The 12,955-nt window shown below is 39.1% G+C and overlaps 2 protein-coding genes and 1 non-coding gene across 3 annotated transcripts; 1 reads left to right on the top strand and 2 right to left on the bottom strand.

Annotated features, from left to right (window-relative positions):
• The first annotated feature begins 708 nt into the window (after nt 1–708).
• On the top strand, nt 709–3,072 carry LOC111453367 (cardiolipin synthase (CMP-forming), mitochondrial). The gene is made up of 8 exons (XM_023094435.1): nt 709–1,311; nt 1,467–1,533; nt 1,635–1,709; nt 1,798–1,849; nt 2,115–2,200; nt 2,321–2,395; nt 2,483–2,577; nt 2,660–3,072. The coding sequence occupies exons 1-8, from the start codon at nt 821–823 to the stop codon at nt 2,751–2,753; spliced, it is 1,035 nt and encodes a 344-aa protein (XP_022950203.1). The 5' UTR covers nt 709–820; the 3' UTR covers nt 2,754–3,072.
• A 71-nt stretch (nt 3,073–3,143) lies between these two features.
• On the bottom strand, nt 3,144–6,785 carry LOC111453368 (derlin-2.2). The gene is made up of 6 exons (XM_023094436.1): nt 6,442–6,785; nt 5,770–5,869; nt 4,335–4,549; nt 4,165–4,248; nt 3,924–3,977; nt 3,144–3,593 (listed from the first exon to the last, which is right to left on the bottom strand). Exons 1-6 carry the CDS (start codon nt 6,538–6,540, stop codon nt 3,411–3,413), a joined length of 735 nt encoding a protein of 244 aa, XP_022950204.1. The 5' UTR covers nt 6,541–6,785; the 3' UTR covers nt 3,144–3,410.
• A 4,306-nt stretch (nt 6,786–11,091) lies between these two features.
• Nucleotides 11,092–11,227, bottom strand: LOC111453903. The gene has a single exon (XR_002712325.1). It is a non-coding gene; the product is annotated as a small nucleolar RNA Z247 (small nucleolar RNA).
• Between the last annotated feature and the right edge of the window lie 1,728 nt (nt 11,228–12,955).

The raw sequence follows: 12,955 nt of genomic DNA, 5'->3' as shown, positions 1-12,955 counted from the left end.
ATCCACGTGTGTTTTTTATTATCGGGCTGATATGGTCCATGGGCTTGTCAGAAAGCCCAGCCATTGTCTGAAGAAAATCCACGTGTGTTTTTTATTATCGGGCTGAAAAGGTCCATGGGCTTGTCAGAAAGCCCAGCCATTGTCGGAAGAAAATCCAAGTGTGTTTTTTATTATCGGGCTGAAATGGTCCATGGGCTTGTCAGAAAGCCCAGCCATTGTCGGAAGAAAATCCACGTGTGTTTTTTATTATCGGGCTGATATGGTCCATGGGCTTGTCAGAAAGCCCAGCCATTGTCTGAAGAAAATCCACGTGTGTTTTTTATTATCGGGCTGAAATGGTCCATGGGCTTGTCAGAAAGCCCAGCCATTGTCGGAAGAAAATCCACGTGTGTTTTTTATTATCGGGCTGATATGGTCCATGGGCTTGTCAGAAAGCCCAGCCATTGTCTGAAGAAAATCCACGTGTGTTTTTTATTATCGGGCTGAAAAGGTCCATGGGCTTGTCAGAAAGCCCAGCCATTGTCGGAAGAAAATCCACGTGTGTTTTTTATTATCGGGCTGAAATGGTCCATGGGCTTGTCAGAAAGCCCAGTCATTGTCGGAAGAAAATCCACGTGTGTTTTTTATTATCGGGCTGAAATGGTCCATGGGCTTGTCAAAAAGCCCAGCCATTGTCTGTAGAAAATCCACGTGTTCGCCGTCGTCTTCATCCGAAACCTGTAAAACCTAATTGCAGGAACACCGACTAGAATCCACCGTCTACCTCGGAGGAGACTTCACCTATTACAAAGGCCTGAATCGGAAAGAAAATGACCTACTAATGGCGATTTTTAGGTCTCTTAAAGCTCTAATCAAGAAGAATCCCAGTCGGTTCAAAACCTTCCTTACGACCACCACATGTACAATTTCAGCTCCCTTCTCTCCGCTTTCTTCTTTTCCATCCCAGCCTCTGTCTCCCTTCGGTTATCACTCAACGAGGCTTCTTTCTCCTCTCTCAAAATTGATTTTTCCCTTTCATGGTCCTCTTTTCCTGTCGTCTCCGCCATGGAAGCTTTTGCAGTCCGCCACTCCCCTTTATGTACAAGGAAATAGAATTATTTTGCACAGAGTTGAAGCTTTAAATTCTGGATTCAATTTGCTTCGCAGAACCAATCTTCCTCTCAGAATAGGATTTGGGTCAGTATCATCCGGGCCACACTTGTTGGATCGATCGGATTCGAACAAAACAAATGATAATTTGGTACATGGCTTCGTAAATTTGCCCAACTTAATTTCAGTAAGCCGGTTAATTTCCGGTCCTTTTCTTGGATGGTAATGTTTCTCCACCCTTGACTTCATCAAAATTTAAATCTCATTCCATGTTTCCCAATTGACTCATCTGTTCGTTGTTTTCCTTATTGGCATTTCCGTTGTACATTCTTGAAGTTAATGATCGATACATTTGCATCATCTGGATGTTGATACAGGATGATTTCAAACGGCTGGTACTCTTCGGCGATGGTGGGATTAGCTATATCAGGAGCAACCGACTGGGTACTCGGCTGATGTTATCTTTCTTGACTCAATCACAATAATATTCTGAATACGAAAACGGTTGATATACTTTTAATTAGCTTTTGCCCCCTCTTTCGTAGCTGGATGGATATACCGCCAGAAAAATGGGAATAAACTCTGTAGTGGGTTCTTATCTGGATCCTTTGGCTGACAAGGTAAATTTTGTATCCCCTACCCCTTCTATTTCATGTACAGTTTGAATTGGGTTGCTTTTATTCACTCTTGTTCTGTTCCTGGGATCAGGTTCTCATTGGATGTGTTGCTTTGGCAATGGTGCAGAATGGTCTTCTCCATCGTAAGTATTCCATTCCTCTAATCTAATTCTCGCTGATTCTGGATTTCTTGTTGGATTGTAAAATACTCCAAATCCATTATTCAAGAAGATCTTCATTCGTGGAATTTAAATGTTCTTGTTTCAATCTCCTTCATAGTTAGTCCATTGATTACCCTAGGTATGTGTTTTGTTTTGATGTGATCGGCCAGATTTGAACACGTTTAAATGGTGGAATTTCTCATCATTCATTTATGAGTATAAATCGTGATTTTGTTTTCTATCGTAGCTGGACTTGTTGCCCTTGTTGTTGGGAGAGATGTCTTACTTGTTAGTGGTGCTGTATATCAGAGAGCCAATAGCTTGGGTTGGAAGGTGAAAAAATTGAATATTGTTACCCTAAAAGCCCCTGCAATGCCATCATATTTTCTTGATGGGATGCTCTGGTTTCTCCGGAACTAGCTTCCTCGCTAATGTTGTTTGAAAATTTTTCAGTGGAGAAGCTGGCATGACTTTTTCAATCTTGACGGTTCCTCTCCCCAAAAGGTTGAGCCTCTGTTTATTAGCAAGGTAATTATAACTTCCAATTGCACAATTACGCTATCAGAAAAGGCTGGATTCAAGCATTTTACTTAGTAAGGATGATGATTGTGTTAGGTCAATACTGTTTTTCAATTGGTATTGGTCGCTGCTGCGCTTCTGCAACCTGAGTTTGGAACACAGGAGACTGAGCTCTATGTCACGCTCTTGAGGTATGTCAGCTACTAGCTTTTTGAGTTTATAATCTCTAGATAACATATCGAAAAACTTACCGGTCTTTCGATCGGGTTGCAGCTGGCTAGTGGCGTCAACGACAGTGGCCTCAACAGCAGCATATGGAGCACAGTTCATGAAGAAGAGTTCTGGGTTGATTGCTGGAAAAGTATAGGGTCTAGTACTTGCAGATGTGAGGAAAGATTCAGAAAAATTATGTCTGAGATCTCCAAACTTTTGATGACATGGATGTGAGAAGGTCTCGGATCAAACTGTTTCAACAGCCGAACAAATTTCTACAACAGAAGAATTTCCCTTCGAAATGAAAAAGAATTTGTGATCTTTAGGTTTGAATAACATGAGCATGTACATAGTTCTCGGGAATAACTACTTGTGCCAAGTGCACCCAAAACATGTCTTCATCGAATTATTTGAGTTCTCTCTTATTTCAATCTCTAATTGACAGAAGGGGACGTCAGTGTTATATCAACAATGTAAAGGGACTTCAATGTTAATCAGATCACAACGAATTTGATCATTCAATTTGCTTGTGCTTGTGTTCGAGTAACGAACACTTTTGAACGGCTTAAATTCATCTTCGAGTGTAGCATTTTGAATCAAGAAATTTCAGAGCGAATAGAATTGAGATTTCACTATCGCACAAAGGCAATACCAAACAAAGGTGGGAAAATTAAAGCCAAATTTGGTGTGTACTATGCTACAGATGAAAAATACAATTCCTTGTCATCAGGGGTTGCTCCTTTCTTGGGTGGATAATGCCCAAAAGATGGTAAGCTTCAGTTCACTAGACTGCTCAAATGTCTAATAATAACTAATCTTGATGAATATCCTCAACAGCAGGTGCTGCAAATCTCAAATCCACGGGCCGTGCCACTACAACTGCTTCATCAGCAAATAAGGCCCTGATAAAGGATGGAGTTTTCAACGGTCGACGGCCTGTCATTCGTGGGTACACGTCTTCAAGAAAATAATAAGCGTGGCCAGCAACCATACCCTGAGTCACAAAAGAATTCGTTTCCATAGGGAAAAGGTTACATTAATTTAAAGCAATTCGTGCTAATAAAAAAAAAAAACCACGGACTAATATTCCTGGCCTCAACTACCCAACAATTTCCGTAAACAATCAATGCGAGGGAAATTGATTTATTTTGCTGTTTGTTAGTAATTACATATCATACTTTAGCCGTACTAAAATGTTTTAAAATACCAGTATCGGGAGACTCCAGGTTAAGAAAATATTGAACTATGCAAACCTAATGAGTGTCGGATCAAACATAACTAACTGTGAAGAATTATATTCCAAATGCAGAGTCAGACAGCATACCAGTAGATCTACCCATGCACTGGCCCCGACAAGTACAGAGAACCCTAATAGAACCTGTGCAGGAAAAAGGAAAAGAAACAAAGTTAATATTCTATCGTGAAGTTTAGGTGATGCTTTTACTGGTGAATAGAGAATTCAACTGAAAGGAATTAACATTGGATGGGATCTAGTCATAGACAAATTTTCAACTTCAGGATGACTGAAAGAATAATAATATGCAAAGAAACCCAGGCTTACTCACCCATGGCAGGTAAGCTGCTGTAAAAGTAAAGAGGCCCAAAAAGCTCATATGGATGAACGGATTTTGCTTGCTCCACACATAAACCTGTGTATAAGAAGATTTGTTAAAGTAAAAAGCTGAATTGCATGAAAATAATGAGACAATAGCTCTCATATTAGGTGGAAACTAACCATCATGAACGTCAGAGAGTTGCTAAGGAATATAACTTCAGCAATTGACTCGGACAAGTATGGTATCATTCCCCCAACCAAAACAATTGCAGTTAGCACCGTGGCCCCAAATAAGAGCATATAAAAGAAATCAGCTGTTCTTCCCCTAAAAGAGTTTTCTTCCAGAAGTTTGCAGTATCGGGCAAGAAAAAACATGTGAAACAAAAAATCCAAATCTGGCAATAACAGACACATCACAAGTTAAGAGTGGAACATCGGATGGTTGTCAATTTCAATCTTGTCCAAAAGAGAAATATATACATATATGTATATATAAACTGAAAATGCTGAAAGAGTCGAGAAATATAGAAGATGCCAAATTTTCCAGCTCCTTTGTAACTAAATGAATATAAAAAGAGGTAACCGACCCAAGAATATATAGGGTAAAAGAAGGTTAGTTTTATCCTTTTGGGGCAAGGGGAAGAGGTGGCTAAATCATAATTGCAGGGACGAGGAAAGGATTCAAAGGTTCACAATTAAAATAAGGTGCATGTCAATGTAATATTTTTTTCCACAACAAATACAAGAACAAGACATCAACACCTTTAGCTTGCTAATTACATCTCATGTGCATCTAGACCAGAACTTCATAAAAGCTAAAACCCAAAATAAACAAGAACAAGACATCTAACACCACTCTCGTGCACTGCAAGGCTGCAAGCATGAGTTCTTATTCCAAGAGTTGATGACCAATGACTACAATCAGGAAATGGAATGTGCATGAAAAAAGTAGTATACTTAAAATGATTAGCTTTCATGATGCATCACTGTGGCACCAATCTAACTTTCCTATTACAAATTTATATTTAGCTACCTTGCTTCAAAGGTACCTCCAAAACATGGAATAAATTTCATCATTGCATCAAAACTTCCATGAAGAATAAAATTCAAACTTAAGGGGCTAATGTAACATAAGTATCAAGTACATGAATAAGATTCTTCATGTGAGCAGTCGATGGTCTACAATTTCAGGCAGATAATAAATGTTACTTAATAACCTAGTAATCGGCAACCCTACCATTCCGGAATGAGCAATGAATGTCGATCATTTACCAAAAGATTTGAACCAACATATAATACTGAACTTGTAATGTACACAAAAGCTTCATTCAAAATTATCGCACTTATGAAGGAAGATAAAATACGTTGTAGGATAAATGTTGTAGGTAGTAGCGTCCATAATAGAACAAAATTTCACCATAACAGTAAACGTCCGTTTCTTCAAATTAGTGAAGGGCATGGAGAAAATAACGTGAGTCTTTAGGAAATGAATAACAACCTGTAGTTCAAAATTTTCTATCACCGAACAACAAGTTCTAGGTATTTCACAATACCTACAAGCATGATTTTAATTGAAATTGATAAAAGCCAGGACTGGTTGAATTTCAATAATTACCCATTTTTCGGAAGAACAGGAAGTTGGTAATCAGACGCCAGAACTGATACTTCTTGGCCACCAGGATAGGGTTCAAGTAAAGATGATGCGGAGAGATAATCTGTAGGATATAAAATCCGTAACAGATTATTAACTAAACCAAATGATAAGCTAAAACAATATATCATTTGTGAAACTCCAAAATTAAGAAGCAAAATGATGTGGAACAAAGGCTAATAAGATTATAAGGATGAGCCACAGGTTTAAAGTTTATGATATTCCAATAGAAATCATCCTGAAACAACAAAACAGGGTGCCTCCGTTTTGGACCACTAAGTACCAGGAAATTTTGACACAAGAACTTAAAGAATTTTGTACAGCAATCCCCATCGGTCACTAAAATCATCAAGAATCGCCATGGCAAACCAAAAGACCAAACTAAAAATCAAAATCTCAGAAGGCAATACTAATCGACATCGGTAACCATGCGGGATGGCAAAAGAAACCATTAATGAATCCATAACAAATCAAAATCAAGACTGAGAGAAAACTTTGAAGGCATTCTCAAAACCTTCCGCTTCAAAACCATTATGTAAGAGATGATCCCTAGAAAGAACAAAAGGTAAACCTAGATGATTTCAAGAACAAGAAAACTACAGCTAGAAATGGAAAAAGGGGAGAGAAGGTACATACATCAAGGGAACAGCCGATTGTGGTGGCGATAGCGGCAGTGAGATAGGAGCGGGTAATAATAGGCATTTGCTTGTACCATTCTTCCACAGCTTGAGCCATCGAATCTCAGAAAAATGATCGCCGATAAAGAAAAACGTCCGGTGGAGATCGAAGACGCAGAAGAGGCTAATGTTTGCAAGCTTGAAAGAAGAACCGGAGCTTGGAGCGAAGAGATTCTCCGCACAATCCCACAGAGAAAGAGATCCGCAGAATCGGGAAGGAAAAGTTTGGAGAGGAAAGTCGGCGAAACAAAACAAAACAGCTATTCCCCGTTCTGCGTTTTTACGGTGATATGACGATTTGGCGCGAATAATAGCGCGAGTATATTGCACGAACCAATCGCCCACTCGGTAAATCGAGTAGTTTCACTGTTAATTACAATTTACCCCCAAAATGGAATAAGCTTTGTTTTGGGTTAGGCCCATCGAGCCAATACGATACGAGTAACAATGGATCCATTACATCGCTTACCCAGCAATCTGGGCTTGGGTAGGCTTAAGTACATGGGCCTGAAACCAATCGAGTTTTCATTCTACATGGGCCATCAGGCCCAATTCTCCTTGTAGTGCATAGTAGAAGATAGTTGTTAGCCCAGTCGAGTCTTAAGTGATATCCATGAAAGGACAGTCTAGATCCAGCGACATTTGGTCTCATCCATGCATTTGAGAAAGAAGATCCAGAGGAGATAATTCATCGGAAACCGCAGTTTGTAATCAACAAATTGTTAGAACGTGCAGATTCCATGGGGAAACCTTCGTGTGTGAGAATTAGAATACGAAGGCTGAAGGTTAGATTTTGGAGACGATTGAAGATGCTGAAGAACTCACCATGGTTTCTGTTAAGTTTAGGGCATGGCTCTGATACCATATCAAGTTTATGCAAAACTGTGCCTCACACTATTGAGGACATATTCTATTTATATTGGCAAAAGATTAACTAATAGATCCGATTTCATAGGAAACTAACGAAGTAAGCCTATTCTTATGGCATGACTAACTTCAAGCTATTCTAATGGATTGACCAATTCTAACAGTCCCCTTCAATCCCAACAAGTCTTGTACATGTTGAGATTGTTACAATGTGTAGTAAAAGGAGTTTTAGACAGTGGTTTTGTCAGGATATCAGCTACTTGATCACTTGATGAAATGAACCGAACTTCCATTGCTTTACGTGCTACTTGTTCTCGAACAAAATGAAAATCAACTTCAATATGTTTCGTTCTAGCATGAAATACTGGATTTGAAGTTAAATATGTAGCTCCGAGGTTGTCACACCAGAGGCGAGGAGCCTTTGATTGATACACGCCCAGTTCCTTCAGTAATGACTTGATCCAAATCATTTCTGCAGTAAGATTCGCAATGGCCTTGTATTCTGCTTCGGTGCTTGATCTTGACACTGTAGCCTGTTTTCTGGAACTCCATGAGATTAGATTTGCTCCAAGAAATACAGCAAAGCCGCTAGTTGAACGTCGATCATCGGGACAACCAGCCCAATCAGCATCAGAAAACCCTGACAACATCATGGTTGATTTCTGAATTTTCACTCCTAATGCTAGTGTGCCTTTAACATAACGAAGAATTCTCTTCACAGCACCCCAATGAGCATCAGTAGGTGTATGAAGATATTGACACACTTTATTGACAGCAAATGCCAAATCAGGCCTAGTCATTGTCAAATATTGTAGTGCTCCCACTGTACTTCTGTATTTGAATTGTTCTTCAGCTGATAAGGGTATTCCTTGTTCTCTGAATAATTTTTCAGCAGAACCCATTGGTGTAGACATAGGTTTGCATTTTTCCATGTTTACTCTTTTCAACAAATCTAAGGCATATCGTCTCTGTGACAGTATGATACCATCTCGTGTTTTCTTGACTTCAATACCCAGAAAATACTCAAGACCACCCAAATCTTTTACTGCAAAATCTATTTTCAATTTCTGAATCAACCTTTCGGTTGCTTGATCAGAGGAGCTCACAATAATTATATCATCAACATAGATGAGCATATAGATAGTTATCTCTCTGTTTTTGAGAATAAAAAGAGATGAATCAGCTACTGAAGCCTTGAAGCCTAACTCAATAAGTTTTCCAGTCAACCTTGAATGCCAAGCTTTTGGGGCTTGTTTCAGGCCATAAAGGGCTTTCTTGAGCTTGCATATGTAATTCTTTGGTTTGGCTGAGTCTTGAAATCCTGGTGGTTGTCGCATGTACACTTCCTCTTTCAGAATTCCATGCAAAAATGCATTTTGGATATCAACTTGTCTCATATTCCAGCCCTTGGTTACTGCTAGCGAAAGAATGACCCTGATTGTTGACGGTTTGATCACAGGGCTAAAAGTATCAGTGTAATCAACACCAAATCTTTGCTTGAATCCTTTGGCAACTAATCTTGCTTTTAATCTTTCAACTGACCCATCTGCTTTTCTTTTCACTTTATACACCCATTTACTATCAATGAGATTTATTCCAGGTTTGGGTGGAACTAGATCCCAAGTGGCATTTCGTTTTAGCGCTGAGAGCTCATCATTCATTGCTCCTCTCCATCTTGGATGTTGCATGGCTTCCTGCAGGTTTCGAGGTTCAGTAGCAGTCTCTATGATCGGAGTTGTGATAGTTACAGCGCTTGCGAATTTTCTTGAGGTTTCTGAATATCTGATAGTTCCATCAGTGAATTGTTTAGCTTGTACAATGTTATTTCTCAACCTTGTTCGCATTGGATGTTGACTAGCTGCTTCAGTTGGTTGATCAGACACATGTTCATGAGTTTGGTTTTGAGCATTGATCGAACTGCTCTCAGCTTCATATTCTGCAATTTCCTCTGAACTTCTTGTATTATCTGCAGAAGATAAGCTGACACCAGACAAGTTGTCACTAGCAATATTATCAGTTTGACCATCATTCATATGGGAATTACTAACAACTGGTTCAATATCTGTAAGAGCATTTTCAGTGTAAAAACTAGCAAGTTTGGCTAAGGCTGGAAGTAGAACAGGATGATGTGGATTTGTGGTTTTGTTTGGTGGCTTAGATTCTTCAAAAGGAAAAATATTTTCATCGAAAACCACGTCTCTAGAGATGTAAATACGTCCTGTACTTCTATTTAAGCATTTATATCCCTTATGAGAAGAACTATAACCCAAGAATATACATCTAGTAGTTCTGAAACTCAGTTTCTTGTTGTTGTAAGGCCTTAAATTAGGCCAGCAAGCACAGCCAAACACCCTAAGCATGGAGTAGTCTGGACTTTTACCAAACAATTTATGAAGTGGTGTGTCTTGTTGTATGGTTCGGCTGGGCATTCTATTTATAAGAAAGCAAGCTGTGTTGAAAGCTTCATCCCAGTAGGATAGAGGCATGTTGGCTTGAGCGAGTAAAGCAAGGCCAGTTTCTACAATGTGTCTGTGTTTTCTTTCGACTAACCCATTCTGCTGGTGTGTGTGAGGACAGGAGATATGATGTTCAATGCCTGTGGATTTGAAATAATTGTGTAACCGATGGTATTCACCCCCCCAATCTGATTGGACGGAGCGAATTTTGGTATTTAGCATAGTTTCAACATGTTTTTGAAATTGAAGGAACACAGACTCAACATCAGATTTGCATCTCAGAAAGTAAATCCAAACATAACGACTAAAATCATCAACAAAGGAAACATAATATTTGGAATTATTTACTGACGCAATGGATGGACCCCATACATCAGTGTGAATTAATTGAAGGGGTGCTGTAGATACATGCTGAGAAGAACCAAATGGCAATTGATGTGCTTTCCCTAATTGACAAGCATTACAAATTGAGGAAGAGGGAATATTAGTATCTATAGCTAAATTATTATCTTGTAGAATTCTAATGGTAATTGGAGATGCAGGGTGCCCTAGCCTTCTGTGCCATTGTTCTTTCGAAAGTTTGGCTGTCAGCAAGGCTTGACTGAAATTATGCGGTAGAACGTATAGGCCATTCTTACATCTACCGTGGAGCAGGAGTTTCTTCGTGACTCGGTCCTTAACCAAAAAATAGTTTGGGTGAAATTCTACAACAGCATTATTATCAGATGCTAGTCTTTGTACTGAAATTAGGTGCTTATTGATTTTAGGAACATATAGGATATGTTTCAGAACAAGAGATGAACCAGAAATTAATGAATTCCCAATATGAGAGATAGACAAACCTGCGCCATTTGCAACCTGAATTTGGTCGGTGCCAGTGTAGCGTTCTCTGGTGGTAAGCCTCTCTAGGTCATTGGTGATATGATCTGTGGCTCCAGTGTCAACATACCAGTTTGTGTCACTAGTGTATCCACTTGTTGCCAAAGCTGCTTGTTTGAGATTATTTTCGGCTTGATATGCCTGATCAAATCTGTGCCAGCATTGCAAAGCATCGTGATTGGGCTTACCACAAATCTGACAGACAATGCCTGAGCTGCTTTGTGTCTTTGATGGTTGACGTCCAGGATTGTTCACAGTACGCCTTGATTGTCCATGACCACTATTTAACTGACGACTACGACCGCGACTACCTCGACCTCCATTGGCACCTCCACGAATGGATATCCTATTGACATTGTTAGCAGATGAAAGTTGCTCAAATGTACCCTTACGCAAGTGCCGCATCTCATAGCTCAGCATGTGAGCATACACGTCGCTGACAGTGTATACATCTGTTCTGGTTGTAATGCTTGTGACTAGAGGATCATAATCTGGACCAAGTCCTTGCAGCATGTAGGCGATGAGTTCTTCATCCTCTATTCGCTTGCCAATGGCAGCAAGTGTATCACCAAGATGTTTTACTTTACGAAAGTAGTCAGCAATTGTCATGTCCTTTTTCTGGATAGTAGAGAGTTCCATACGGATCTGCATTGCTCTTGCTCGAGATGTGGAAGCAAATTGTCGCTCCAGCGTAATCCAGGCTTCTCGTGCAGTGGTGATTCCAACCATCGTGCTGAGAACCTCCTCAGTGACTGATGAGTTGATGAGGCTGAGTACCAGCTGGTCCTGGGGGTACCAGACTGTGAACTCAGGGTTGATGATAATTTTGCGATTCCCTGTTTCTTCACTTGGTTCAACGGCGATCGTCTGGCTTGGTGCAGGCATGGATCCATCCACAAAACCAACAAGGTTTTGGCTACGCAAGTAGGGAAGGATTTGGGTAGACCACAGTAGATAATTTTCTTGTGTAAGCTTAACACTAATCACCTGACTGATCGACGGAGAAGACATTGTGTTGTTTGGGATTGACATGTCTAACAGCAGAGGCTATGGATCTCGTGGATCTTATTTCGGCTCTGATACCATGTTAAGTTTAGGGCATGGCTCTGATACCATATCAAGTTTATGCAAAACTGTGCCTCACACTATTGAGGACATATTCTATTTATATTGGCAAAAGATTAACTAATAGATCCGATTTCATAGGAAACTAACGAAGTAAGCCTATTCTTATGGCATGACTAACTTCAAGCTATTCTAATGGATTGACCAATTCTAACAGTTTCTTCACTCAAATCAATGACTTCTGTTCTTCGTTGGAGCTTTAATTTTGTTCATGGCCTTTGTTTTGTGAACGAAAACTTTTCAAGATTATATATTTTGCTCATGGCCCCAATCAATTTTACAAGGAGTCACGCATTTCTGTGTTTCAATCACCTTTCGATCGATTATGTATGAAGAATTTTCCTCGTCGAGTAATAGGAAGCAGGTTAGTTTCTGAAAATGCCCGAACCTTTGTCGCTGGGGCCTAAAATATTCCTTTATGAGACTTGACAAGTGAAGTTGAAGCAGACATAATGTTCGGCTACTTCACAAGTGATTCAGCATATGGAAATATGAAAAAGAAAAGAGAGAAAGGGTCTTATCTAGGTGGCTCCCATAAGGTAACGACTTCAATCTCAAACAAAAAACGTTCTTTTTCAAGGCATTCGTCAAGAAAAATGTTGTATATTTCTAACGCAAGACTGGTCGATGAGCTAAGGTTAAGGCATAAAGGAAGGCGAATCAAAACCAATTCAATCACTTCTGCATTCATTTGGAACCTGGCCTATTCCAATCGTTTCTATTTACTCGTTTCTTCGTTTTTTTTTTCTTTTTAATTCTCTTGTATCATTCCTTTAAGTTATCTTTTATTAATTTTTAAACAAATTAATTACTTTTTTAAATACTATATCTATATTTGGATAAATTTTAATGAATAATATCTCCAAAACAAAAGAAATGCATATCATTATTTTAAAAAAGTATTTAAAAAAAATAACTGTTCGTTTCATACACAAAAAAATAAAAACAAACACAGTTTATTTTTGTCTAACATTTTTGCATATATCTAATTTCTCTTTTATAATGATTTTACCAAAATAATGCGTCCATAATTGGATGAATAAAAACAAAAAGAAAAAGTTAATATCAAAGGTCAAACCACATACAAGATAATTAAGCACGTGAGCGACACGTATTATACCTAATTAACAACTTCAACGCTTTTGG

The sequence above is a fragment of the Cucurbita moschata genome, unplaced genomic scaffold, assembly GCF_002738365.1.
Source record: "Cucurbita moschata cultivar Rifu unplaced genomic scaffold, Cmos_1.0 Cmo_Scf00015, whole genome shotgun sequence".
NCBI lineage: Eukaryota > Viridiplantae > Streptophyta > Magnoliopsida > Cucurbitales > Cucurbitaceae > Cucurbita > Cucurbita moschata.
The sequence above is the reverse complement of the archived record's forward strand: the minus strand, read 5'-3'. Positions and strand labels throughout refer to the sequence as shown.

Bases quoted from the DNA above. Each gene is read 5' to 3' on its own strand.
- LOC111453368 (XM_023094436.1), bottom strand. From the start codon at position 6,540: ATGGCTCAAGCTGTGGAAGAATGGTACAAGCAAATGCCTATTATTACC. The intron at 5,870-6,441 runs GTATGTACCTTC...TATATCCTACAG, and splicing joins CAATCGGCTGTTCCCTTGAT to ATTATCTCTCCGCATCATCT. The intron at 4,550-5,769 runs GTAATTATTGAA...TGTTATTGCCAG, and splicing joins CCTGTTCTTCCGAAAAATGG to ATTTGGATTTTTTGTTTCAC.
- LOC111453367 (XM_023094435.1), top strand. From the start codon at position 821: ATGGCGATTTTTAGGTCTCTTAAAGCTCTAATCAAGAAGAATCCCAGT. The intron at 1,534-1,634 runs GTACTCGGCTGA...CCTCTTTCGTAG, and splicing joins TATCAGGAGCAACCGACTGG to CTGGATGGATATACCGCCAG. The intron at 2,201-2,320 runs GTGAAAAAATTG...AAAATTTTTCAG, and splicing joins CCAATAGCTTGGGTTGGAAG to TGGAGAAGCTGGCATGACTT.